At 44.7% G+C, this 27,836-nt stretch overlaps 1 protein-coding gene across 1 annotated transcript; it reads right to left on the reverse strand.

Moving 5' to 3' along the window:
* Positions 1–587: 587 nt before the first annotated feature.
* Positions 588–23,715, reverse strand: LOC119390457 (xyloside xylosyltransferase 1). The gene is made up of 2 exons (XM_037658080.2): positions 23,075–23,715; positions 588–5,659 (listed from the first exon to the last, which is right to left on the reverse strand). The coding sequence occupies exons 1-2, from the start codon at positions 23,405–23,407 to the stop codon at positions 4,985–4,987; spliced, it is 1,008 nt and encodes a 335-aa protein (XP_037514008.1). The 5' UTR covers positions 23,408–23,715; the 3' UTR covers positions 588–4,984.
* Between the last annotated feature and the right edge of the window lie 4,121 nt (positions 23,716–27,836).

Here is a 27,836-nt window from a genome sequence, read left to right on the forward strand (position 1 = left end):
TCAGTGTGAATATTTGAATGCATTTTGCAATGACATTGTTAAAAAGCATTCGCCTATATGTGGAGTTTTATCCAGCGGTTGTACCACATACCAGCTACGACGATGTATTTTTCAGCCACAGAAAGTTGCTCCTCTTAAGTAATGTTTCAAGGTTTATATTAAATGGACATGGAATTAACACAAACTAAACTCGCCCCAGTTTGGTAATAACATATGCCTTGAGACATCAAGTATGTTGTTCAGTGAAGATAAGCTGACCTTATGCGAGATTAGTCCATAAATTCTGATGCTTGCCTCTGCTAGAACTCTCAGCAAGCAATAAGCCAGATTTTTACCTCTTATCTCTAGAGTTTAATAAACGAAGACTGTCGTTACAGAAGCCCTTGGTACATCTGAGAGGTGGTAATGCACTTAATGAACACAAGCAGGAAGCGGGCAGTAAAGCATAAATCATCAAGAAACAGTTATCTTCAAGAAAAAAGAACACAGAAAATGATGACAGTAATATTGCTCATGTCACAATGAATGAATACAATGAAAACACCGTCTCAAGAAAGCGCTTTTTTTTGGCCTTTTGCAACTAGCCTATAATCCATAGTTCACGACCTACTAAAGACAAATGCAATGACTTCCACGCATTCAGAGTTGCACAGGCTTTTTCACAGGGCTATCACCATTATTGCGTTAAAAGTAACTCCATGCAAACTGAATAAAAGCGCCAACAATATCTTGCACGTCAGTCTTCATGTACAATAATACAAAATGCTATGCTCTGCCATCGTCGCAAAAAAAAAAAAAAAAAATTCTTTGCACTACTATAGTAGGAATTCAAGTGTTCCTCTGCACATGGGAGCAGCTTAGTAATTAAAAAATTAAAATGTTATGCTATCGCAAGGACCAGCAATGAACATGAAAAAAAAAAAAACAAGAGGCATTTAAAGAAATGCACTCTACAGTTATACATGAGAAAAACAAAATGTCACTATTTACAAGCATTTAAACAATTGCAACAAAAATGTGTTATAATAGAGACGAGCACGAAAAAAATATGAAACAGAAATGCAACAGTTGGGTAGGTACTGCATGGCAATTTAAGGAGCAACTGTCTCTTTCATAAACAGACAGCAAAATACCATGAAGAGCTTCTGAAAATAGCTTCTAAAAACAATGTGCATCAAAAGAAGTGTAGATCTAGAAGATGTAGATAATGTATGAAAAAAAAATGACAGCTTCAAGTCGAAACTTTGCAATCAACAAATGCAAAGCAGGCAGTGTTCTCTAGACCATCAGGTAACGCAAAATTAGTATTCACGCTCCAAGCCACAAATAAACCTCTGGTGTTCTGATTAACGTGTGCAATACAAGAAAAGCCATGCTGTATAAAACGCAGAAAAGGGATGACATTTGCACTAGACACTTACGAAGTAATAGAATGTAAACATGAAATTGCACAGCAAGTGTACTTAAATGTGAAAATTTTGACAGAGATGTTCCTGGCCGGGTAAAAGAATTCTAGATGCCGAAATTATTACAGCCACAGTTTTTAGATGGGCTCAACGTTTTGGGACTCGGGAACAATCTTGACAAGGAGGCTGCGAATCGAGTTGTGGCACTTAGCGTCCAAAAGGGTGCCACTGCTTTCTATAGCAAAGGCTCATGTAATGAGAAACATTGCAGTTAAAGGCTGCGCCATTATTATCAATGCCACTGGCTTTTTACCACGTCTCTACATCCATATAAGGAACCGTTTTCAAGAACGTTATTTGGAGCGTATTGGTACTCCCTATTAACACCTATAGAGCACAAAAGGAACAAGAGACAGAGGTACAACATGGACACAGTATCATTTGTTGGAAGTTAGTGCTGTGTCCGCGTCGTACCTCGGTGCCTTGTGCCTTTTGAGCACTGTAAGTGGTAATAAACATTTTAAAATTTTCCCCATCACATGTTGCTGCGATCTCAACACCATAACCAAATGGCTCTCGACTGTGGGTGATAATCCTGGACAGCTGCACTGGAGCAGCAACATAAAAAAAAAACGATTAGAAGAAACCAAGCATGCAATGGATGAACAGAGCTGGTCACAATTTTACAACATAGATTGCCACTGAGGACCTTGGCACAAATTTTGGCATTCAAACCTATTAGCTACACACCAGTACACTACATTTAGGTAGGAAGCCAAATGTGGCTTTTAGGAGGGTCTCGGTGAGTTCTGGACACAGTCCAGCAGCTTCATGACAAGCGAATGCTGCATTATGGCAAATGGCGTGGACACTTTTTCAAAGCAGTGGACACTCAACCATTCTGAGGCACTGCAGCTTTGCATGGCTTGAATTATGGCACACAAAATAACATAGGATGAACTGCAGCCACAACACCGTGGGTATGCACATGCACATATATACACACTTCAAACATTATACATATACTGTTAGTGTAGAGCTTTTTCATTAGAGTAAAGGGAGTTATTTACACATGGTACTTTCTCCAACAATAAAAATGCTATGTACTCAATAAACATGTTTCTTTGCAAGTGACACATCAGTAATTAATAATGCCTCTATAGGGCAGTGAGTCAGCAAACCACATCTTAAGGGAACCGATTTTACAAGTGTGACAGACAATATACAAAATTCTGCAAGCTGGCCCATCTACTATACATCTAAATTGGCCTAACCATTATGGCTATGGTTTTGCTGGCAGCGCTGTTGAAGCTGAGGCACTTCTGCAGTTTGAAAGAAAGGTTGCGCAGTGCTGAGACTGAAGGTGGCAGGAAAATCATCATCCTGCTTATTGACATGAATTATTCTGATTTGTGCCCCTGATGTCCACCATCTTGGTTACGGCAAACTGCTACAAGTATATAAAGAGAGCAAAAGTGTAGGTTTAGTATTAATACGTCTTCCATTGCATTCTGGGAATTCATGTGACTGAAGAATTTGTGCAAAACAAGTTGGCGCAGTCTTTTTTTTTTTTCATAAATTTTATTGAACCCTTTACGCTCCGAAGCCTTTACCGACCTTCCGTCCATTCCGGTGTGAAACTAATAAATTCAAAGCCCAAGTAAAAGAAGTTTACTTACTCATTTAGAGATGACGCATAATGCAACGAGAAAACGTGCACGTGAACCAACCACGAAACAACTTGTTGAGCAGTGCCCAACCACAAGCTGCTGTGGTCCTGTTGCGTTGTCGGTAGTGGCCCGACAACGGACCGCAAAGGGTTAATCTCTCAGTTAAGAATGCAAATGTTTCCTCGCTGCCATTCGCGTCAATTAGAAGGCTACCACCTAGCTGCTACTGGTGTCACAGCTGGCACAATATTACGCTGTAAGCAAGCCCCAAATCGGGGCAGCAAACTTGTCAGCTGCTGTGTTGCGAACAGGAATTAATACTGTCTGCAAGTTCGGAAACGATATACCTGTGGATGCTTTACAAAACCTTGGTAGAGACGTGTCAAAGACTTCGTTACTTACGTTTTTTCAAACTGAGCAAGAGCTTTCCTCAAGGTCAGTTATGCATGATAAAAATTTCATGCAGCACCCATTAGTGTGACAAAGGACAGAAGAAACAGCGAGAAGAAGCGTTGTTTTTTCTGTCCTTTGTCCTGCTCATGAGCAGCTCCACGAAATTTCTACAAATGCTAAACCAACTAGCTCAGCTTACTATCTTAATGTTGGTGATGCGCTTTCACATGAATGAATAAAGCAGCGAACATTTACATTATATATAACTTGCAGACGCGTGTAGTGCCAGGATTATTTTCCTGCGGGAAGGGGGTGGCATTTCGACGACACCCCAGAGCAAACTATAGTGTCAGCCTTCTGGCAGTCCATTGGAGGCAATGAGAGGCCGTTTGGCACTTAAGGGGGCAGCTTTCCCCTCCAGTATCCATCCCTGGCTGCAATGAACTTGTGTATGTCCTCCTTTGCTACCTTAAAAATCGATTATGAACGTTCACCAACTTGCCCAACAAAAAGTTCTCCTAAACCATCTGCACATGTGTTACACTGCCCAACGGTCTCAGTTTGAGTGTTTCCAGCTTGGTGGAAGAGATGGTGCAGCTGCACAGCTCCCACATACGAGAACACTGTCAACTACTGTTTCTTTGAAAAGTTAATACACAGAACCTTGGCACAAATGTCCACGGAGCTGCATTTACAACAGTTCAGCTGCCCTTCGAGTAATTTTTGTAGAAAACTCCACAGACATCTTAAATTCCATGGCTTGAATAAAGACACGGGGACTAAAGCACCTTACACTCCAAGTTTGAACATTTTCTTGCTTTTTTTTTTGTCAAATTTGTGCATCTCCTGAATTTTTTTTCTTCTTCAGAATAGCATACGACGCTGTACGCAACATCAATGAGAAAAACGACTGCTGTGAATATGGCTGCCACTTAAAGGAACATTGTCGGGTTCTTCACTCAAACAAAAGACATCTCCTCAAAACTATACAGTTGTTCATATAGATGCACAATGATTACTTGAGGAAGTAAGGAACATAGCGAACCAAGCGAAGACGCAGTTCTGATGCTAGCGAAGCCGCTGAATTAATGAGAAGAACTTAAAACAATAATTCAATGATAAAGTTGCAACATCCAAAAATTAACAATGGGAAAAACGAACTTTTGATCTGATCTGCCAGGTAATTGATAGTATATACAAAAAGAATTCCAGAAAGCAAGTGCTAGCTGCTCGCTTCTATTGAACAGATAGACCTGCAACCATAAAATATGGCAAATGGCAACAAAGAACAAGAACTATCTGTAAACTAATAAGCCGTGACTAGATATAAACATACAGTACCAGTGCATTTGCACACCTTGTCATTCAGATGAAGTAGCTTACTGCAGCTCAACCCAAATTCTTACAATAATTTATAACGCTAGTATATTTAGGTAGTGCTTAGCGTTCAGGAACTGAACCAGGGTACTCATGCTAAGCAGCAGGACACCTGAGCCACTGAGCCACCACGGTAGGTCACCTCACTGATGGTATGGAAGAATTGCAGTTGCCGTGATAAATGTGAACCGTACCATTGCACCTATGGTACTCGTCAAAGACGTCTGCATAGCCATGATGTCGCCACCACTCACACAGCTGTCGATTCCACGTGCACGGGAGCACGTAAAACAGCTCGGGGAATTCCCAGCTTAGGAGAGAGTAGAAGTCCTGGTCTCCGAGGTTGCCTCCAAAACTGTATTTCTCTACCAGCCACTGGACTCCCGAGGCAGTGAGGAACTTCTTGTAGGTGGACGAGCTTCGAACAGCTTCGAGATCGATCAGCAGGACACCGCTGTTGAACCCGGGGTTTCCGTGGGGTGCAGGTTCGCCGCACGGGGTGCCCGGATGCTGCTGCCTGTACTTGTGCAAGCAGTGACGATACACGGGCTGGAGTTCGTGCGCAAGCCCCATTATCGCGCCCGGAGGAAACAGGGCGAAATGTTTCTGCAGGAGGGCAATATCCGAGCGCAGATGAAGATCAACGTCCAGAAGGATGAGGCGACGGACTCCCACAGGAAACAGCCGATGTAGGCCCGTTGACAGAAAGAAGAGCTTCTTGCCATAGTACCCGTGCGAACTGAAGTGAGGCTGCAAGAAGGACACCAGGTCCTCGAGAGGAGCCAGCATGTCATCCATGTCCAGAAGCTCCGCCTGCAAGAAAAAATCAGCAGCTGTCACACTCGTGTAACACAAGAAGCCTAGCTGCACTCATATAAGATAAATGAGCCGCATTGAGCAAGTAGATATGTCTTGCATTAGATGGACACTTTGAACACCTCATGCGAGCACTTATCTGTTTTTACTGTTACAAAGAAGTAGACATGCACAAACTTTATTGATAATGAATTTAAATTATGTGGCCCGGACGTGGACAAAATGGCTCGGAGTGCGTCAGTCCCAAATTACAACATCCTCGTCGATGGCACTCCTTGTCCTTCAGCATAAACTACAGTAATGTAGCATGGCCCCTGCCTGCTGAAGCACCATCTCTGTGTTTTCTATGGTGTGGCTGAATGGTAGAGCTTAAAGGGACCCTGGAACGGTTTTGACGATTTTGTACAAATGCACTGAGTCGGCAAAGAAAGTTCAAAGGATCATTTGCAGACCAACTTAGGCTCTCTGCGTCAAGTGCATGATTTGTTATAATACTTTAAACATGCGAATCGCCCCAGATCACGGAAGCTTAGCCAAAGAGTCACTATTAGTTTTTAATTTCCCGCTTCCATTCTACGTGGCTCTGGAGACCGTTCCGATTGGATATGTCCAATCTACGTCAATGAACTTCTGGTGGACAGCGAACATCGTCTGCCTGTGTTACAACTTGCTCCGTGTTGACATGAGCTGTGCGACAGTATTTATCTAGAGGTTTCTTTACTCAGGCAACATGAATCGCCGTAGTTGTGTTGCGTGCTGCAAATCTAGCAACTGGCGACTTGTAAAGCAGTGACATTGTGTAATAAGGCATGTAAGGCAACAGGTGAGTGGAGTCACTTCAGCTCGTCGGTGCAGCGAATGTCGGGCTCTCGCTATCCGATCAAAACCAGGACCCACGTGTCTGCGGCTGTAACCCTGAAGACACAACCACACTGTCCGAGTTTATGCTTATCAGAGTCTGCGGATTGTCGGTGCACAGGAGAATAAAATGGGAACAGCTGGCAGTGTTGTGGCAAGTGGCGGAGCAGATCTCAACCACTCCGTGATGCGCTTTGTCTCACTTGAGTGCGCTGCCGTTGGTAGTGATGGCAGCGCGTTTGGCGAATTAAGGAGAAGGAGGAAACAGAAAAAGGAGAAGGCAGGGAGGTTAACCATAAACACTTCCGGTTGGCTACCCTACCCTAAGATCGTGCTTCATAGGAATTAAGGAGAAAAGGCAGAGTTGAGAAGGAGGGTCATATATAATTGCCCATAGCTGCCTTGGTACAAGGTGTGTCGCTTAAAGGAGTGATGAACCATCCCTCAGGCTTAGTTAGAAAACACATCCTATGGATAGCAGACACTGCTATGACCATCTCAACCAAATCTTGCGGTCACGCGTGGTAAGGAGAGCTTACAGGTGGAGTACGAAGTTGCCATTTTCTCAGGCACCCTCTTTTCATACAGAGGCCCGTCCTCACTTGCTTTGGAGCTGCCGGTGCCCGCTGTTTGGCGTCACACAACAGATAGCATGCCAACAGCAGACATAAACATAGAGCGGCGTTTAGATCGGATGAGTTTCTTGCCATGAGGCACCGCCACGTGCCAGCGCCACACTCCATAGTCTGCTAACATTACACAGTAGGCACACTAGCACACACAGTAATCCCAACGGGAGTGAGCAATCGTGTTTCACTACGCGCACTTAAGGTCATGATGTGCGCTGACGTAACTTCTTTTCCCCATGCTATCCCTCCCTCTGTAGCTTCCAGTGCACTCGTCGGGATGAGAGAACAAATCTTTGCAACTCCACTCGTTCTTGATGGATTTGAGAAATTTTTGCAGTGATCAATTCGTGACGCAATAAACTTTGATGCTGAGGTCATTTAATGATTACTTGGAAAGGTGGTTCATGACCCCTTTAATTTATGGTGTGAATGATTTGATGATGCTGCAGCTTTAATGCCGACAAAATTTCAAAAAACCGTTTCAAGGTCCCTTCAAGGTGGGACACATGGACATCTGTAGGTGGTGAAGAGGAGGCAGAAGACACGGAAGGGATGACCTCGTAGGCTACGTCTGTTACCTGGCATAACACACGATAGTGTACCGTGTGCAGGGAAAGTAATTTCTAAGAGAATCTGACACGACGAGTCGGAGTCCACGAAAGTAGAAAGGCACCTGGTGTAAAGAGAACATTGCGACAATGGTAGTCATAACACTCATCCTGGTGTTCTTGCGACGCTATAAGACGATCACGAGCAATTTCATGTGCTTTTTAAACTCTGGAAATAGCGTCACTGGCGTACTCAGCTGGCGAATCGATGGCAGCTGGGAAAATGGTGCCGAAAGGTAATGTTGGATCGCAGCCAAACAAAAAAGATAAAAGAGTGAAAAGCCAGCTGTACCGTGGCAGAATGCCACTCTTTGTCCTTCAGCATGAAATACAGTAATTTAGCAGTACGTCTTTCTTAAAGGTGCGTGGACTTTTGCGGAGTACCCACCATTTGTTTGTAAGGCAATACATGCACGTACATAGCCGCAAACATTGTTGATGCTGTGGCTGATGATGATGAATGATGGCTGAGCCCTTAGTAATGGACGAGAAGCTTTACACTACTCATTTGTCCAACAACTCACGTGGCGCCCTGCCTCGTGCGATGCTACGCTTTTGCCATGTAATATTACGTCTGCTAACATGACTCCTCGGCCAACACGATGCCTTTATAGGGTCTTTTTCTAAAGCAGGTTCAAGCACTGGTGTGGCTGTGTGGTAGAATACTTGGCACTTTTTTTCTGCCTTTTTGGCGTCACGCCAAAAAGGCAGAAAAAAGAGTGTTCCACACTCGCCGCCATGGCTGCGACTGGCGCTGACAGACACTCCTAAGTTTCAATCCACATATATACCCCATAAAGTGGACGGGGAGATGACCGCCGCCGTAGCTCAGTGGTAGAGCATCGGACGCGTTATTCGAAGGTCGCAGGTTCGGTCCCTGCCGGCGGCAAGTTTATATCTTTTCGTCCACTTTACTTTCTTCACATTTATATTCTAATTACTACAAATAACACCCCCTATACTTTCCTTGGCATTGCTGTCTGTTAGTTCTCATTAGTATACCATGTGTGTGTCATTGGAGCAGCAGTAAGCAGGACAATCAAGCTATTCCTAGACAATCTGGAAAGCAAACAACAATCAGCTGAACCTTTGCTAACGCTACGTATAGCCTGGCATAGACAAGCTAAGCCACTGCAATTTTTTCGTACCACCACGATTTAACTGGTTTAAGCTCTGAAATGGTGGAACCTCATTTTCTGGCATCACCTGTTGCTTTCTCTCGGCGGCAACAAATGTAATTCTCAAAAGCTTTACGAAGTGAATGGGTGATCACGTATATCCCTGGACAGTCGAGTGACATTTCGTGCTATTTAGCGCACGAACTCCAGGCTTGCGTATAGTGTGCTACACCAGCAGGCGGTAGCACACGTCGGGGGACTTTAAGCGCCCAAGCTTTCAGTATTAGCTCCTTTCAAATGCTGCTTTCGAAAATCCGCTTTCAGACAGTCAAAAACCATCTCTCAGTCAGGCGAGTGTAACGGTGAGAAAAGAATCTTCCGCACATAATTGGCATGCGCTTTCTGGTGTGGACCTAGCAGACAACGTGCGTGCGTCTCGATCAAATAGCCGCGAACGACACATGCCTTTGAGATGGGCTGGGTGCCCAGAATGACAAGCGCTTCGTGATTCCCGTTTACAAGCTTTCATTATACTTTAAACAGCGCGAATACAGCCGAAAACTGAACCATATAGCGGCTTCGAATGCAGCCACGGCATTCGTTTCCGCGAGTGACGACGCGACGGCGGGTCTACTACGGTGGCCACCACTGTAGTGCAGCTTGTAGCCGCTAGGCGCCACGCCTAGCGGCTAAAAGCCGCACTAATGCTGAGGGGCGTTCCCCATTGCACTCTTCTCCTTCGCCCAGGCACAGAAAAATAGAGGAGGCGCTGGCTGTACTTATTTATACTCTTGCCAAAGGGCTTTTGCATTCTGTAATTTAAACAAAAACGTTGCTGTTGTTTTCACACACGTCTGGATACTTTTGGCTACTTAACTGCGCTTGGTTTAAGTTGGCAAGTTTGCTACCTACGAGGTCAACCTCGCAGGTAGCAAACCCTGATACACAGTGCTTAATGGGCTCAATATACAAATTCCGTAATACTAACTGTTTTATTTTTTTTTTTGGCCCACTAACTGTGATACAGCATCAGAAGGTCGAGTTCAAGATAGTCATACAACCCCGTTTCTCAAAACAATGTCCAAAGAATGGTGATACGGACTGGTAGTTGAGTTGTGTGCACTACTGCAAATACACACTCTTTACGAAGAACACAGGCCAAATTAACACCACACAAATGACAAGAGCGATTAAGACAACCTTGCCAGCTTCCTCTCCTCATGTCAGAGAAGAGCATAGCACTCTTCCCATATCCAGCCTATCACAAAATTTAAGAACCGAATCATTAAGAAACGGCTTATTTGGTGACACTCAATAACTGGTACACCCTAAGCCAACTCTGATGTTCGGGCTTTTTTTCACAGCTGGCAAAAATTTGTAATTACTGTTCCTACAATAGTGAGTGACACGTAGCCCCAGTGATTATGATCAAGAGCAGCGCTGTCTGCAGAGCATACAACGAAGTTGCACAGCTTGAATCTGAGACCTTGTTGGTCATTGGTCAATTCAGAGCTTATACAAGTGCACGACCACTCACGTAAGGTCAGATGGATCTCCCATGCTCTTTCACTAAGGCATGAATGATCAATATTTGCAGTGAACTACATCCTGCTGCTTGCAGATGACAACTCTTACGCTCCGGTACAAAGCAGCTTTTTTTCCTCCGGCAGACTGAGTTGCAGCATGGTGGTGACCATGCTTATTAATTAGAATACAGTCCTTTCCGAACGAGTGAAACGCACAGAATTTTTTCGCATCTCTTGATTAACATCAAAGAAAGGAGCAGAAAGACCTGGGCATCACTATGTGAATCCATGGCTGCTTAAGGGGGAAAGCACGAGGAACTTAAGCAGCCATGACTTCACACAGTGATGCCTAGGTCTTTCACATACAAGTGTAAACAGATGTAGGGATGGTAAAATCGATGAACGATTAATCGATTAAAGGTCCACAATTAATCAATTATTCATAATACATTTGTGCCTTTTGATTAATCGAATTAATCGATTACGGCATCCCCCACTCCCGCCCCCAACCTCGCCCCTTGGCCGGAGCGCATGACTGCGAGGCGCGCTATCCTGAGACGCCGATCCTGAACGCTATCCTTAGACGCAGGAAGTTGCAAAGCCGAATACAACTACTTTTTCTGGTTCTATTTGGGATGCCGTCGATCGCGCACTTCTACGAAATTGTGTTGCACTGGAGTACGATCCGATGAACTAAATGCCTTCTCAGTTCAAGACATACTATAGTAACCCTGTAGTCGATCGCCGCACCAATCCGAACCCACTTGAGACTTGGCACAGCATGCGAACTGGCCTAGACCATGTGTTTGACGTTGCAATGGAGTATTTGCCAATTCCTGCAACGACAGTAGCATCCGAGTGCCTTTTTTCGCATGCTGGATGTGTGGCGACCCCAAGGAGGTGTCAGCTCTCGCCCGAGCATCTCGGGCAACTGGCATTTCTTCACTCAGTAGAAAAAAGCATGTGGTTCGGAGCAGCAACCCCATGAAACAAAACAAAAGGGGACTGTTGAAAAAGTAAGCAGCACGTGGATTTGCCAACTTTCAAAAGAGAAGTTTATTCTTTTCTGTAAATTTCATACGTGCCAGCGCATCGTCTTGTAGCTTATTTTGTTCGTGTTTGTTTTTTGCCGCGCTGTTTCATCGTGTTGCCGCATAAACGCATGTCTGCTTACATTTGATAAACGAGTAGTTTTCGTCACCTGTAGTGTCAATCGCAACTTTTTTTTGTATTTTATTCAACCCTCAGATTTTACTCGTTTCTTGTGTAAGTGCGGCATTGTAATATGTGCTGCTTATTTCCTCACTGGTTCTTAGTGCCGTTCTGTTTTACTCTTTAGCAAATAAAATATTGTTTAAAAATGAAAGAGAGAGAGAAAATATATTATAAGGCAGAGAGGGTGGCCTGAGCTAGTACGCCCCTGCCTGCTACTCTGCACCGGACAAAACGCAACAGGGCAAAAAGAGTGATGAAGTACGATGACGGGGAGATGATTAGGTAATCCGTATATACATAATAAGACATGTTTGCTAGCGTAAAGAGGAGAAGGACGCTAGTAACCATCTTTTATTATGCTGTATACCAACTAGCCCAACTGTCCGTCTTATAGGGTATTTACCATTTTCATAATTGTTGAGCTAACTTTCCTACGATGCAGTTAGCCCAATTAATGGCGGCTAGTCACTTCTTCAAACAGAGTGTTCAAGCGCGGTTTGCGTGCAACGTGTAGACTCGGCTCTCTTGACACGAACACGCATAATAGACAAACGCCAGCACTGCGCAACTACGACCTCGTCTCCACTTGAAGCACGAAAGTTGCTGCCATTAGTTGAGAGAAAATGTAGCGCAGGAATGCGCATCCGCGAATTGTGAAAAGGGTCTTATAGACCCTTTATGTAATCCGCAACTTTACGCTTCAATTTACCGAACGTCTAGCATCCAGTACATTACTACTGAAGAAGTGACATAGCATTTAGCAATACTGTATGGTCGCATATTTAGGGACAAATACAGCTTTCAGAGGCCCCCGTCTTCTGCTGTGAGAAGAAGGAAGGACAGTCGCGAAATTTATGTTGTAATGTCTGATACACTAGATAGCGCTCACAGTTCAGGCTGTAGGCACGATTGAAAAGGTGCGAGTGGCGCCGTGTTACGGCAAAGATCAGATGAAACCTGCGCAGTATGCTGGCGCAGCTGCTGTTTTTTCTAGCCGGGAGGCAGAAACTCATGTCACTCTATTTCCCACAATATTAATTAGAACTAGCAGACAATATTGCCAACAAAAAGTATAGGGGGTGTTATTTGTAAGAATTGGGATATAAATCTGAAGAAAGTAAAGTGAACGGAAACATAACTTGTCGCCGGAAGGGACCGAACCTGCGACCTTCGAATAACGCGTCCGATGGTCTACCACTGAGCTACGGCAGCGGTCATCGCCCCGTCCACCTCATAGGGTAAACGTGTGCATTTAATTCTAGCAGTGTTAGTCAGCGCCGATCGCAGCCATGGCAACGAGTGTGGAACACTCTTTTTCTGCCTTTAGGCGTCACGTAGCAAGTTATCTTTTTACGAGCTGGCAGCTGACCAATAATTCCTTGCATACTACCTCAAGTCACCAAGTCTGCCGGAACGAGACCCTCGCTATGAATGAAGGAAAGAAGTGGAAATTTTAAGGGCTCGTTTTTCTTTGTCATACACACTTAACATCCCCTATACTTTCCTTAGCATTGTTGTCTGTTAGTTCTAATTATTATTGTGTCTAACAAAGAAAAACGAGCCCCTAAAAGTAATCTTCTTTCCTTCATTCATAGCGAGGGTGCGCAGTGGTGCGAAGCTGCCTTCATTCCAAGTCCTGAGCCGCTACGCAGATCTTTTCAGGAGCAGCATGGTGTGGCGCGGGTTGATTGTGTGCTCCTGATGATATGATGGTGCTCTACAGTCCACTATGGTGCAGCAGTGATAGAGGGGAACACCCAGGGGAGATACCCTTACAACACTAACTCTGGCACCGGAAGAGCAAAAGTCAATTGATAGAGGCAGAAAGAAGTACCCATGACAGAAAGACCTGTGCTAGAGACTTGAGGATTTTCTTTTGGGTGCAAAGTCAACCAAAAAGAATTGGGAAAGAAAGTCTCATCCAAGTATAGCATGAATGATGTTGGCAAAAATGAAAATATAACGAAGTGATCAGTGTAGCTGTGGACTTCCAAGTTGCAGATCTTTTTTGGTATAACCCCTTCAGGCGAAAATTACGATTGACTGTGTACGAATGTTTCAAATTTGCACAGCATATTTCTAAGGCACTCGATATTACATTCCAGGAAAGAAAATGAGATATGTTGTTTTGTGCAAGTTTTAGTAATTAATCATAATTAGTACATAACTAAATATTTAATTATTCTACAGTCAGTCATGTTCCATTTTTGCATCAAAAGTAACAAATCATGGGCTCAAAATGAATGTGTAATATATTTTTGGTTGTGTTCACTTAAAGCAAAGAAAAATATTACTTTTGACAGTCTTGGAACAAGGCATGTCGACCGCGCCGTCAAACATCGTAGTGCCTTCACCAAAATGGTTGGCTTTAGTCATACGCAGCACACTGAAGTTAACTAAAGCCACAATGATTATGCAGAAGGCTCTCAGTTCATCCTATGCGCAGCGTATCTTACTCCTTCTTGGCCAACAGTCCAAAGAACTGGCAAAAACAAGTTGCATCCACTTGTGTGGACACTGCACCTCAAGGGTGTAGAGGGTACTCATAACATTTACCACTTGAAGATGACAAATAGCAGAAAAGATACAGTTGAGAGAATATGCGGGCAGGATGCTGACCTGGGTGCCAGTGTCGACAAGGTGGCTTCAAGGATGTCAAAGAGGCAAATTGAGGTGCTGAGAAGCCCACTTGTCGCCATTAGTGGTCCCCCTCACCATTTCCCGACCAGGAATATGGGCAAATACAACACTCTTTAAGCAGCACTGAAACGCTGATGATACGAACAAAATCAAATGCTGCTTTGTGGGCCGGCTGTGCAGTTGGGGCACAGGGATTCTGTGTGGCAACTGTTCTCAGTGTAAGGACTACGCACAGCGACTGCTTCATTGCAGTACATTTATCGAATTCTTCCACAACTTCGGCTTCTTCAGTAATGCAGCTGCATTTCGCAATCCCCACCGATTCCAAGCTCCAAGATATTTTTAGCTCTTGCTGAAGTTCTGTTTCCCCAGCTTCAACCTTGAGAACCACGACTTCTTGATTTTGTGTTAGTCCTGTTCTGCTATGCTCTGATGGACCTTGCAGTACCTAAGCCAGTATTGCATCGACAGCGGTCAGTCTGCTTTCAATTCTTTGCATTCTAATAGTGAAAAACTACTAATTATAATCTGAGGTGAATAGCAGTCTTATGGCGTCTGTCTCAGTCCTGTCCTCAGCCACTTGCAGCTTCAGTTGTTTCACTTTCTCGATAAATTTCTGACTGGGAGCAGGCAGACGACCGTGAGACGTGATGTTGACTTGTAGAGCTTTGAATGCCATGGCTGTTTGGCTTTCTCGCAGTGCTATATTCACTTACACAACATTCATTAACTTATTTTTTTTGTCTCCTTTGAAAATGAGCGAATCATTAGCCCTGTTGAATCACTTTTGCACCTATTTCCTTTGCTAATCCAGCTTCAATAAAGTGTAACTGGCTTCCACTGCACAATAACAAACGGCAATGTCAGCCACACTTTTCTACCGCTATCCATGCTACAGGCGTATGCAAAAGCACAAAATTATACTTTAGGTTTTCAGTTGCATGCAGGGTTGACGTCATCGCTGGCACTTGCCTTGTTGCAACCTGCTCTCCTTTTCTTCCCGCACCATTCTACACACTGATGTAGCATGGATAGGGGGACAGAGAGAGAGAGAGAAACAACTTTAATAAAAAAAAAACGCCAGGCCTGCGCTGAAACCGCAGTACAGTCACAGTGACAGCTGGAAGAGCGGCGTTTCTAAAGCACCGTTGTAAGCTCTCATGGGGCTACTAAAACAAGTACACTAGCAAGGTACCCACTACGCCATAAATCACAATTTTTGTGAAGTTCGGAAGCACTTACTAAGCCCTCATCCGTCATTCTGCGGAGAAGCGAGGCACCAGCTACACGTCTGTAAGCATTATGTGCACTTTGTTGACGCGACGACTGATGACGATGAAGAATTATGGCTCAGCCCTTTGTAATGGGTTGGAAGCTTTAAACGGCCCACCAGTTATGTAATTTGCATTAGGTGACGCCCGGCCGCTATGTCCCTCTCCAGCCATGCTGTATAACATACGTTGACGTGGGAGAGGGACGGGGGGGGTGCGAAGAACTTTACTGAGACCCCGAGGAAATGGATCATGCGCTTATGGGCTTCCTTGGCAACTAATACAAGTGCACTTGCGAGGAACTACGCTATAAATCATTGTAATTTTTGAGAAGTAGGAAAGCAGGCATTATGCCATTTTTCGTCGTTCTACGGAGATCCGTGGTACCTGCTAAACGCATGTAAGGCATTATGCGCACTTTGTTGATGCTGTGCCTGATGACGATGAAGAATTGTGGCGAAGCCCTTTGTAATGGGTTGGAAGCATTCAACAACTTTCTCGTTGCGCAAGTCGCATTGTGTGACGCCTGATTACAGAATTCGCGTTGTGCGACGCTTGGTGTTTATTTTACTCTTCTGCCACGCTATATTGCATATGTTAATGTGGTTCCTTGCCGCCATGAAGCCTATATAGGACCTTTTTGCAAAGCAGTTTCAAGCACCGGCATGGCTCAGAGGTTCAATACTGGGCTCCCACGCAGAGGGCCCAGGTTCGAACCTCGTTCCATCCTGGAACTTTTTTCTTATTTCGTTTTTTTTTTCTTATTTCGAGCGATAGTGGTTACGGACACCGGCGGCGGACAACTACGGCGCCAAAAACGGCCGGTGAAATGATCTCATGACAGCTTTCGCTGTAAAATAAGGCTCCTTGGTTATCGTGGGTGGAGCCCCTCGTCCAGTGTCCCATTGGCTATTGCGGCTTGCCAAGCCTGGTTAAGCGTCGCAAAGTGGCTTCCCAAGCCTGTCCGTAGAGTCGTGCCTCCCACGACCAATTTACCAGTCTGTCAATCAGCGGTGAGATGGCGTCTATCAGACGCTCCGTGCACTGATCGGTTGTGTGTTCGAGTGTCGAGGTGGAGTCGCATGTGTTTGCCGCTGCGTTTCGCTGGCAATATCTTGTGAAGTCTATGTAAGTGCGGGTGGGTGCTTGATGGTAACTCCTATCCAGAACTCAACAGGGGACAGGCAGACTGGACGTGGGGATGAAAGTGTGGCCAACATTGCCATTTGATCTAGAGATAATTTACTGGTGAGTGAACCAGTGCCTGGAAGATCCGGAGTATGAGATGTGGTCACCGTTTGGATGCCACTGCAGTGACATGGGAACCAGATCACTCAGGTGGACGGCTTCATGAATAATGCCTCAGGAGCAAGAAAAGGCAACACAAGAAAAAAATAGAAGTTTAATGAACTTAGCATGGCCTATGCAAGTTAAATTTGCAAAGTTAGCAACAGGAAAAAGCTTCAAAGAACACATTTTAAAGCTGGCACAATAATAAAAGGATAACTATGGCCTTGACAACGGACTCCTCCTAGGAGCTCTTCCACTGCTTGCTTATAAAGCATCAGATACAGTGCTGTTGGTGAAGCGTCACCCAAGCATCCAAAAACCAGCAGCCATTGCATGGTGCATCCTCGTAGTCATATTGCAGACTTATAGAAAATACTTCAAAAATGTATTTAAGGTGTTTGAGAAGAGTGCAACATAACAGCTTCAGTACAGTACAAAATATTTTGAATAGAGTACAAAATACTCTGAAAAGTATTCCAGTACTTTGGAGATATTCCCAAGATACATTTTCTTGCAAAATACGAAAGGACAAGCGCATTCAGTAGAGGCAGCATTGGCGAAAACAGGAGGGAGACTGCTGCCGAAAGGCTCTGTCACCTTTCACTTTTTCTGTAAAGCTCGACACAGCAAAAAAACGTTTTTTAGCTCGGTGCTGTAGAGGCATGTCATTCATGCTGTCTGGTGTCAACAGTGCAAATTTCCTGTGGCAAGAGTTTGCACGTAGCAGAGTTCCTCAAGCTTTAAAAATATGTGACAGTACTATACTTCAAAAGCTGATCCATGCTCATGAAGCAGACACCTGCAGGAAATCTTGAAATGGTTTGTACAGGCATACAGGATACATGTTGAGGTAAAGCTTTTGAAAAGCTGAGTAGACGTTTTGAAGATATGAACAAAAAAATCTTCGAGGGGCACTGACATAACATTTCAATCTCGAGATGTGCCTGTCATTCGATTGCTTGGTATGCATAAGTTATTTTGGCCAAACCTGTAAGTTCCTTTATTTTGAGGGCAAACAGCGTGCGAAGGCTCAACGGAACATTCAGCACCCTGCGACACCCACATTGCTGTGCCATGGTATGGGTTACATTGGTTTAGAATGCATGGCAATGGATTATACGAGTTTAGAGTGCATGGCAGAAGAAAGAAAAGGCTCCCAAAAAGAAAGATAAATGACCCAATTGACCCTGGAAATGCATAAACCTGAGAAATTTAAGATTAGGTGGCAACAACAAGAGAAGCCAGAGGACATATAGTGAAGGGAATAAAAAAAAAATAAAGAAGCAATTCCAGAAATCTGTACGACTCTGAAAAGAAGAGATCGATGGCCGTCACAGAGCTCTGGAATGGCCTAATCCAAGAAATTCACAACAAACTGCTGAAAAAAAAAAAACGGACCGCACTGGAGAAACACGGTGGCATTCCCCCTTGGAAAACCACGACAGTGCTCGCACATTAATATGAGTAGGCGCTTCGTGATTTCACCAAAAGGCTACCCTCCACTGCATTATTTGTAAGCTCCTGCACCTGTGGGCACAACACAGGCAGCTTAAAGGTACACTAAAGAGCAAAACAATTATTCTCATATTAGTAAAGTACTCTTTCACGATACCTAAAACACCAAGCTTGCTGCAAGAAGATGCTTAGTAAGCGAGAAAACGCGCCAAAACAAAATGTGGGTGGTGACGCCACCTTGAAGTTTCCACACCATTCGCCGTGACGTCACATGTTTTGACAGCGCCTACTAGGCACTACGTAGTTCCTAATCGGTAAAAATGAAGTACATTGTCCTCTGAGGGGGCCATAGACTCAACATACCAAGCTTGGGGTAATTTTGTTAAGCCAATGGCGCCAAAATACGATAAATACACTTCGAAATCCATGATGTCACGCGGGGAGATTTCGGAGCTAAATTTAAAAACGAAACTTTGAACTTGATTTTCTCCTCTATTAATAAACCTATGACAGCGAAATTAACGACATTAGAGTTCTCAGAGCACAATTTAATGATCTAAACCAATTCATTGTTTCTCTTTAGTGTCCCTTTAATGCAACAAACCTTTCGTTTGGGCTAGTTGGTCATATTCTAGTACAGACGTCTAGGCACACAAAAAAAGAAAAAAAGAAAAGGAAACAGTGCAGGACTGTACACACCGGTCCTGTCCCACAGTGTTTCTTTGTCCATACCAGCACTTTGGCTGTACTGGTTCTCAAGTATTAAGAGCTACCTGGCCAGGATGTTCCTTTCCCTTCTGCTCAATCTGCTATGCATACTTCTCTGCTTACTTGGAACAACTGCATAACAGCGGACTTCACATTCTGCACTTAAACCAACCCCTACTTTGTCGAGCTCATTTTCTTTCACCGTGCAGGGTAGCTCCGACGGTTTAATGCTTGCTCCCGTTTTCTAGTGTATGTAACTCATGCTATAATTGCTTTGTGAATTCAAGCTCTAATTTATTTTTAATAATCACTATTTATTGAAGTAGTACCTTTTTTTGAATTGTGAGAATTAAATCTTGCGTTTTGCGAGAAAACAACCTTGTACATATTTGGATGCTCTAGAGGTTATCCCTCATTGATCTCCTGCAAATAAGGGCCTCCATTCATGGCATACTGTAAACAATGATCAAACAAACTTGTTCAATCATTCAGGCCACAGGTCATTCAGAAGTAGGATGGCAGAGTGGGCGAGAGTTGGTTGAATATGCATGGTCCTTTAACGACATCGCAAAAGACGGGGCCAACACACACAGTGTTGTTTGCACTGTCATTAAAGTACAATGCAGGTCATTCAGATATCAGTCTGTTGCAAAGATATTTTTTTTTAAAATTTATTTTGGTAATAGCCGGGCTTCCCAAAGAACACGGAATGTGCTCTTGTAGGCAAAAATGCAGAAAGCAAGATAAGATAGTGGTTACCAGCAAAAGAAGGAAAAACAAAAAAAGAAGATAGTATAGATTTTTCCCATGCATCTCTACACAAGATGGTCTACACTGTTTAACAATGTTTCAGCAGCATACTGTGTAAACATACTTAACAAAACAAGCTATTTGCTCCTTTAAAAACAAGTGTGCTTTCAGATAAAAGCTGTGTGAGGGCATGTTAACCAGCGTGCCATGCAAAGTATTAGTGATATGTGCTGCAGGAACAGTAGATAACACGTATCACACTGCAGTTTTTGAAAGTGTCACGGCAATCATATTCAGTTACACACTGTAACGTGTGCGTGCATTTGCGGTTCCACAGAAGTAGTGATCACACTGTTCACGTGATGAGGAAATAGGAAGTGATAACACTGCAAGTGATAACACTGCATGACAAGTATGTGTGCACTGACAAACAGTCCCGAAAACGTTAGCACATCTGACTTTTCTGCTGCTTTTTTTTTTACTGACGTTTGGTTATTCACCATACGAAACACAATGCATCTGTCCTCCACGCTTTCGTGGCTCTATCCATCGGACTTCTCCCACAGTGCACTTCAACCAAATCTTTAGTTTGCTTTACTGGAGGTGCACAATGAAAAGCGCAGCTATCACTGCGCTCTTGTCATCCATAATCGTATACGTCCCATAAACGCATGGGTAGTCCCACTAATTTGAAAGGAAAACAGACAGCTGGCAAACAAAGTTGACAACAATGTAGAAAGATGGTAGAACGCAGAATCCTACTTCCGTGTGGCTAGTGTCGACAAGAGTGGGAGGCAAACAGACGAGGGTTGCAAGAGCATAACTTAAATCTTTACAACCAAGGTAATAAGACATGCATTGTAAACACTGCAGCTCAAGTACCTGTGTACAATAATCATCTATTACGCCCACAGATAGGTCAAACAGGAAATTGCACATTACACAAGAGATATATTTATGGTACAAAAAGCTGCAAAACCACAAAGCAACTGGCATATTACAGAGGTCGAGACCAAATGGTTGATATATATTAATGTGACTGATAAACAGACCTAACAAGTTTTTCTAGAAGACCAGCACGAAGTGGGCCTGGATGCTGCAGCAAAACATCAATCGTATGAAAATCAGTCTAATGTATGGTGCATCATACCACAGTTTCGAATAACTGCTGGAGAGGCCAACTTTGTCAATCCTTCATTAACTATGTCTCTATAGTAAGCTGTGTGAGTACTAATAGAGACTCTAAAGGACGAGTTTAAAAATCTGCTAGAACAAAGCACCAAGGATAATATTCAAGTGCCTGCCTGCCAACCGGATACTACGGTCTGTTACCCCAACACAGTGAACACAGTGCTGAGATTGCTTCGTATTGTGAATGGCAGTTGTGAAGTTGAGTGGCCATTTTATTAAGTAAGCAACATCTAATGAATGACTGATCTTGAAATGTTCAAATTGCGAATGACACCGTATGTCAATTTGAGAAAAAAGGTATCGTATTCTAAGCAGCATGCCCGTGGACAGTTTTTTCACTGCTTCTTTCTTTTTTAACGGAAGTGCAGAAGGCAATTTAGATTGCCAAGCAGTACCTCTTTGTTATTGCAGTGGTCTCTTTAAACACTATAAATAGGACACACCGGTGCAAACTTGTGTCGACGAGATCATCAGTTGACTTGTGTTTTGAATTCCGGTCGTGATTTAAACCACTGTTTTTGCCAGGCCCCCCCCCCCCCCTCATTGTGGTAGGTTGTGACATCTATTGCAATGCCACACATCTTGAATTTTTCTGCCATACTAGTGACATATCTAGGCCGTTGTTGTCATAATGCCATCAAGAAGCGTTGAGTGCACTGTTACATCCACACTTCCTTTTAACAGCAAAGCTGTTAAGGCTAGCCGTAACTTTTGCGGCTTACGGGTAGGTGCCTTGCAGCCTATGCGAAAACTATCATAAACGGGTATGTGCCACAGAAATTGGGTAAATCCCACTACTAACCACTGGTCCACTAAAAATGAAGATGAAAACTATCGTCATCAAACGGGGATGCAAAAAGAAGCCAAGCTAAAGAGTGAGCTCGACAAGCTACCTGCCCATTCTACTGACAACCTAGCTGCAACCAAGTTCTGCCTAACTACAACTAGAATAAGCAGCCCACAGATCTATGAGCGGTGCAAACGCTGGGTTTCAGCACGAGGTTTTGTCCCTGGAGTTCGGACATCAGTGTCGTGTCTGTGACTGTCTGTGGTTTAACTCGAACTTCTATGCGCTGAGAATGAACGCAGAAACAACGTAGCATCACCTAGCTAAAGCCCTGCAACGACCTATAAGCAACCTACCAGGGGCGTAGCCAAGGAGGGGGTTGGGGGGTTCAAACCCCCCCCGAAATTTTTCAGTTTTGCTTGCGTACATAGGCACGCACACATACAAACGCACGCACGAACATACATAAAGTATGGTTGAAACCCCCCCCCCCCCCGAAAAAAATTTCTGGCTACGCCCCTGCAACCTACAAACAGCCTGCATCACATAGCTAAGGCCTAGAAACAACCTAGAAGCAACCGGATTAGAGTTCACATTTCGTCCAGTTTCGCTGTTTCAAGCATCGCGCCACTTAGTGCGAGCTTCGCCAATTTCGTAAACCATCGTAGGAACAGGAAAAAGCAAAAAAGGTCGAGCGCTAAACTTCAACTACTATTTTCCTGTGTTTTCTTTCATATTTTGCGCTAAAATGTACCCCATAGATCTCAAGCAACTCGCCCAGCAACAAGTCTTACTATCGTAAGAGCATTTCCAGGTGGCTAGAAAATGAGCATACCAGGTGAACGGCCACAAGGCAAACAACACTTTCCTTCGTTTTAATGTCGTTTGAAATTGTGATGCTCATACGAATGGCAAGGCGGTTTACAGCTTGGCTTCGTTGCCTTTCTTTTTATCGTGTCACGTTTTCGCGCTCCCCTAGGTTCACACGAACGAGTTTTAGCCGAAACTCGTGAGAAAAACTTCGCTTTTCAAACAGATGCCGCGTCCGCGCAAATCCCAACGGACTGGAAATATGACTAACGCCCATGTGGAATGACGCGCGCCCCCGCCACAGCGCGGGCAACCAAACATTGTGAGGGCGGTCCCCCCTGCATCGTTCACCGCGCACCCCTCTCCCCCGGGGATAGGCATGCGCTCAGGAGGGGGCAAGTGGGGGTTTCCACCACGACTTCTCGAGGTCAGCATACGAGCAGCCGCCCCGGCCTAATTGCAAAGCGGGCGGACAGGACGAACTACGGGGAAGACGAGTACAAACGCACCGCGCTCGATGTTTTTGCTGCGGTCGCGCGCATGCAAATGCACTTACCAGCACATCCGAAGATGCCTTGGCGGAGGCGTCCGCTAGAACCTGCCGGGCCACATCGGCGCTGGGGCCGTCCGTCACGATGTAGAGCCGAAGCGGGGCGCTGCTCAACGCGAGCAGCGATCCGAGGCAGATCGCCAGCTTCTCGCGCATGTTTCTGGCTTCGTTAACGTTCGTGAAAATGAGCAGCACGTGAACGACTTCGCCGGAGTAGTCCGAGTCGACGGTCGAACTTGAATCGTGTCGAAATCGTCCCAGCACTCTGATCGGAAACTTCCAGGCACTTACGTTGTTGTTCTTGTTGCCACTGCTGCTGCCGTTACGGAGCGATGTCATGCGCTCGGGTGCGTTGAGTTTCGGGAAATACCGCTTCTAATAGCGTTGCGCAGCTCGCGCGGACTGGCGTAAAGGATGACGAGCACCGTTACAACGCCGAGGGTGACCAGCAGCTGCCGTGTGCGGTGTCTACGAGGATTGTCAGGCTCCATCTGCACCGAACACATCAGCGGGCGCTACATCGCTGGACGCACTCACTGACGTCGTCACGATCGACGAAGTTCGTGCACAACCAAATCATTCAAAGCATCCGCGTCCATGGCGTGCACCTGCAAGCGCACGCATCTGCTGGTGCTGTCGCGCACTGCCTGCCCGCCACAACCGCAACAACCGCGCGACCAACAATCCGCGCGTGCGCAGAGGCAACCGAGGAGCGAGGGGGCGATGGAGAGGGTGTAGAGAGGGTCCTTCCTCCGTGGAAGCCATGGTGGAGGTGGTGGGGGCGCGCGCAGCTTCACGTGATTAAGGTGACCTTACACGTGATCTATGACGGGGCGCGCCTGTTTTGAAAACAAGTAACAGGCAAAATACGTATTACTTGCTCCGTGAGCGGAACACTGCCCCGAATCGGCTTAAAAGAACACGGTGACATGATGTTGCTCCGCTAACAAAACTAACTTGCATGGCTGTACAGGGAGAGAGAGAGAGAGAGAAATATATAAAAAGGCAAGGAGGTTAACCTGGTACTAGTAACCTACCCTACACAGAGGTGGGGGAATACGGGTCGGAAAGGTGATAGTGAAACAGATAAAATAAAAGCGAAAAAAAAAAATGCGACACACATGCAGTACGTTCCAATCAGAGCCGTTTCCATAGACCGGTGGAACGCAGTAAGCGCAGTATTCTGTACTCAAATAAGGACGTCGGTGCATGTCCGCTGGACTTATATATATATATATATATATATATCGCTGTCTGAGTCCCCAGGGTAACGAAATCACCCTTAGTTTCGTGAAAATAAAATTTTCACTTAGTCGAAAAAATTCGGAAGTCTCCACTGAGCCAGAATCGCTTTTCGCGAATTTCGCAAAAATGGGAATTGCACGAGATCCTCCATTAGAACTATTGTAGCTGTCAGTCTCAAAATTTTCGTTGACATACCTTCAGTAACGTACGTTTACAAAATATTGTTATCTTGCAGTTTTGTTGCACATATTTTAGTGAAAAAAAATCGCATGTACGGCACAATGCTTAACAATGCTCTAATTTCAGATTTTTTCGCTTCATGTCTATAATAGTCAAAATTCCCGAAATTTTCCAGTGTTGTCACACAACAGGTTAACAATTGTGCCAAGTACGAGTGCCGAGAATGACGTCAAACGGAAACCAAAAATGCATAAGTGAGGACATGTCTCCAAAATTGCAATATTTTGAAATTCAGTTTAAAAAAAAGGCCACCTTAGATTTTTTTTGAACTCCCCAGAATTAAAGCCAGGAGTGCGTTATAACTTAATCTGTAAAAACATGTTGCATTATTTTTGTGATATTGGAGTTACAGAGCCACCAAAGTATTGACGTTGATGCAGCTATAGTTCCTATTGCCGCAATTTTTAGGTCTTAAGTACGCTCTCTCGCGTTCACGGAACAACAGTTTGACAGAAAGAAGACGAAGAGTTGATTTAAAGTGCAAATTTGTATATGTGCGTGTGTGTACTCGCCGTAGTATTTATTGAAAAAGCAATTAGTCGGAAAAAGTTCGTCTAGATGCGCACTCGAGTCGGGCTTTCCCATGCGACAGTTTATTCAGCCCTAGTATACATAGGATTCGAGGCAGGCATTTAGGGAAGAGTGAGTCCACGCAGAAAGTATCCTGGAGACGGCACCCATGATCACCGCCTTCTCGCGCGTGGCATAGGACCTTCCGACAATGACTTTTCGCGTTCACCGCCATCTTCAGAGGGGAAATTTGTGCTGAGTAAGTGAATAAGTTTAGCTCCTCAGCAGCGTTTTGCTCAGGAACAAAATTTTTGACAGACACAGACGCATCTGTGCATTTTACGGCGATCTGTTTGAAGAGGCTGAAACAGTTTCCAAGACTGAGAGAGCTTCTGGCATAAAGCTCATGAACGAGACGTTATCCAAATCTTTCAAAGTTCTCCTTGTAGCTAATCTTTTTCTTGGGCTTGTTCAGATAGCGCTAAACGCTCGCTTTGAGCTGTGCAACTAAGATTGGTATCGTGGCCCTGGTGACTCACTCTTTCGCTCCCCTGTCCCCCCTCCCCAGTGTGAGTAGCAGGCCAGAGCAAACTATAGCTCAGGCCGACCTCTCTGCCTTTCTGTAAATAAATTTTCTCTCTCTCTCAAAATATCTTTTTTTTTTTGGCGAAATTAAAAGGGGTCCGTGGACATGCACCGACGTTCTTATGTGAACACGACCAGTGGCGCTTACGCAGCCTTTTTCTGTGATGTTGATTCCTGATAGAGCGGTTGAACGCAGAAAGCGCAGTAGCGCTTGCACATGTGTTAAGTACAGACGGGTCTACTGTTAAAGGGAACACTTTTGTTTCGAGTATGTCCGGATTTTGCTCTCCTGCAAAAGCATAGTGGCTTAGATTTGCACAACACTATTGGTGGTTGACAGTTCCGAACCCTTATGATAGACTAGCAACGTGCACGAACAATATTTTCGTATCCACTAGCCGTCAGGGGGCCAACAAAATGAAAGTTGCTCATTCGAGTGTTCCCTTTAACAGTGGACGGTACTGCACATGGCTGTACACGTGCCCACAAAGCTAATGTACCGGCTCCGTTGATATGGTTGAATGTGGTGCGATTGCAGTTGGAATGCTGTGTACGTCAACCCCGCTAATGGTTTGTGCAAGGCGTTCGTGCCAGGGACTCAAAAGGGCTCTTGTGAAAACACTGCACTGGCTTTTCAAGAGTCTTTTTTGCTGTATGGGGAATCATCTTTACCGGTGAGGTGACTGGCTGCTAAGGTGGCATGCATAGCCCAGAGTTCTTGCTGAGCTGTTCTTTAGTTCTCATTCATATTAGGAAAAGTTAAAGTGTTCAGCAGGTCCACTGCGGTGGAGCAGTGGTTATGCTGCTGGGCTGCTGACCCGAAGGTCGCGGGTTCGATCACGGCCGCGGCGGTCGCATTTCGATGGACGCGAAATGCTAGAGGCCCATATACTGTGCGATGTCAGGGCACGTTAAAGAACACCAGATGGTCGAAATTTCCGGAGCCCTCCACTACGGCGTCTCTCATAATCATATCGTGGTTTTGGGACGTAAAACACCAGATATTATTATTAAAGTGTTCAGCAGAATTCACCCCATATTGAAAGCAAAAAAAAAAAGAAAGAGACAGCTAGTATTTCTATCCGCAACTACAATAAATAACAAACATGTGATCCTGTCGGTTTGCCCCGTGCCCAAATCAAGCGCCATCGAATACTGGCATAGTTGAGAAGAAAGTGGTTCTATATTTCGCATATAAGTTGTCCTGCGGCATATGCCTTCCTAAGTGTGACGTAAAGTGGAACAGGCGATTTTTCAACCATCTGTTATTCTCATTCGAACGCACTGTACTTGGTTCTTTTAATCAGCTTCGGAATTTGAGATGCGCTACGACAAAGCGCACAACCAACACTGCACAAGATGTTATCAGTACTGCGGAATATGGCGCGAGTGAAAACACAAACATACATGACTCAAAGTATTACTCCCATTTTATTTGGGCATGTGTGTAGACTCTTCGTGCGTTACGATATACTTGCGTCAACGCTTTAAGCTACTAAAGTGAGATCTACAGGCTGCCACATTTGTAGCGTATGTATTTATGTGATTACTTTATGCGCCTGCATTCAGCGCAGTGGAGTAGCCAGAAATCTTTTTTGGAGGGGGGGGGGGGGGCGCTCTACCATACTTTATGTATGTTCGTGCGTGTGTTTGTATGTGTGCGTGAATATATACGCAAGCAAAACTGAAAATTTCCGGGGGGGGTTGATCCCCCCCCCCCTGATTCCACGGTTCAGAATCAGGTTTTCAGAACCCCTGATTCAGCGGTTCTTAAAAGGCCCGTAGCAGATTTTGGTAACACAGACAATGGAAGTTGTAAGCAAAGTGCTTTATAGGTTGGTAAACTGGGCAAGATGGCACAGTTGCGTAATTAATGGACGGGAAAGAAAAAAAAAGAGAGAGATAGACACAGAATCAGCGTTGACAGCCAACTCATTTATTCCGCAAAACCATGCCTTAAACAACACGTTAGGATGAGTCCGGAAAGAAAAGTTCCAAACTCACAAACCGATAATTCTATCTCGGCAAACTTCGCATGTATCGCTCGGTGCATGCCAAGTGCGACCGTGTATGACTTGAAATGTCGCCAATATCACTGCTTTTTAAAGTTTTAACCGACTGTAGACATATGCATGACGCTGGAGTGCCAGGATGGAATTGTCCGCCATGATAACGATCGACGGTTCCC

This window comes from Rhipicephalus sanguineus, chromosome 4 (assembly GCF_013339695.2).
Source record: "Rhipicephalus sanguineus isolate Rsan-2018 chromosome 4, BIME_Rsan_1.4, whole genome shotgun sequence".
Lineage (NCBI taxonomy): Eukaryota > Metazoa > Arthropoda > Arachnida > Ixodida > Ixodidae > Rhipicephalus > Rhipicephalus sanguineus.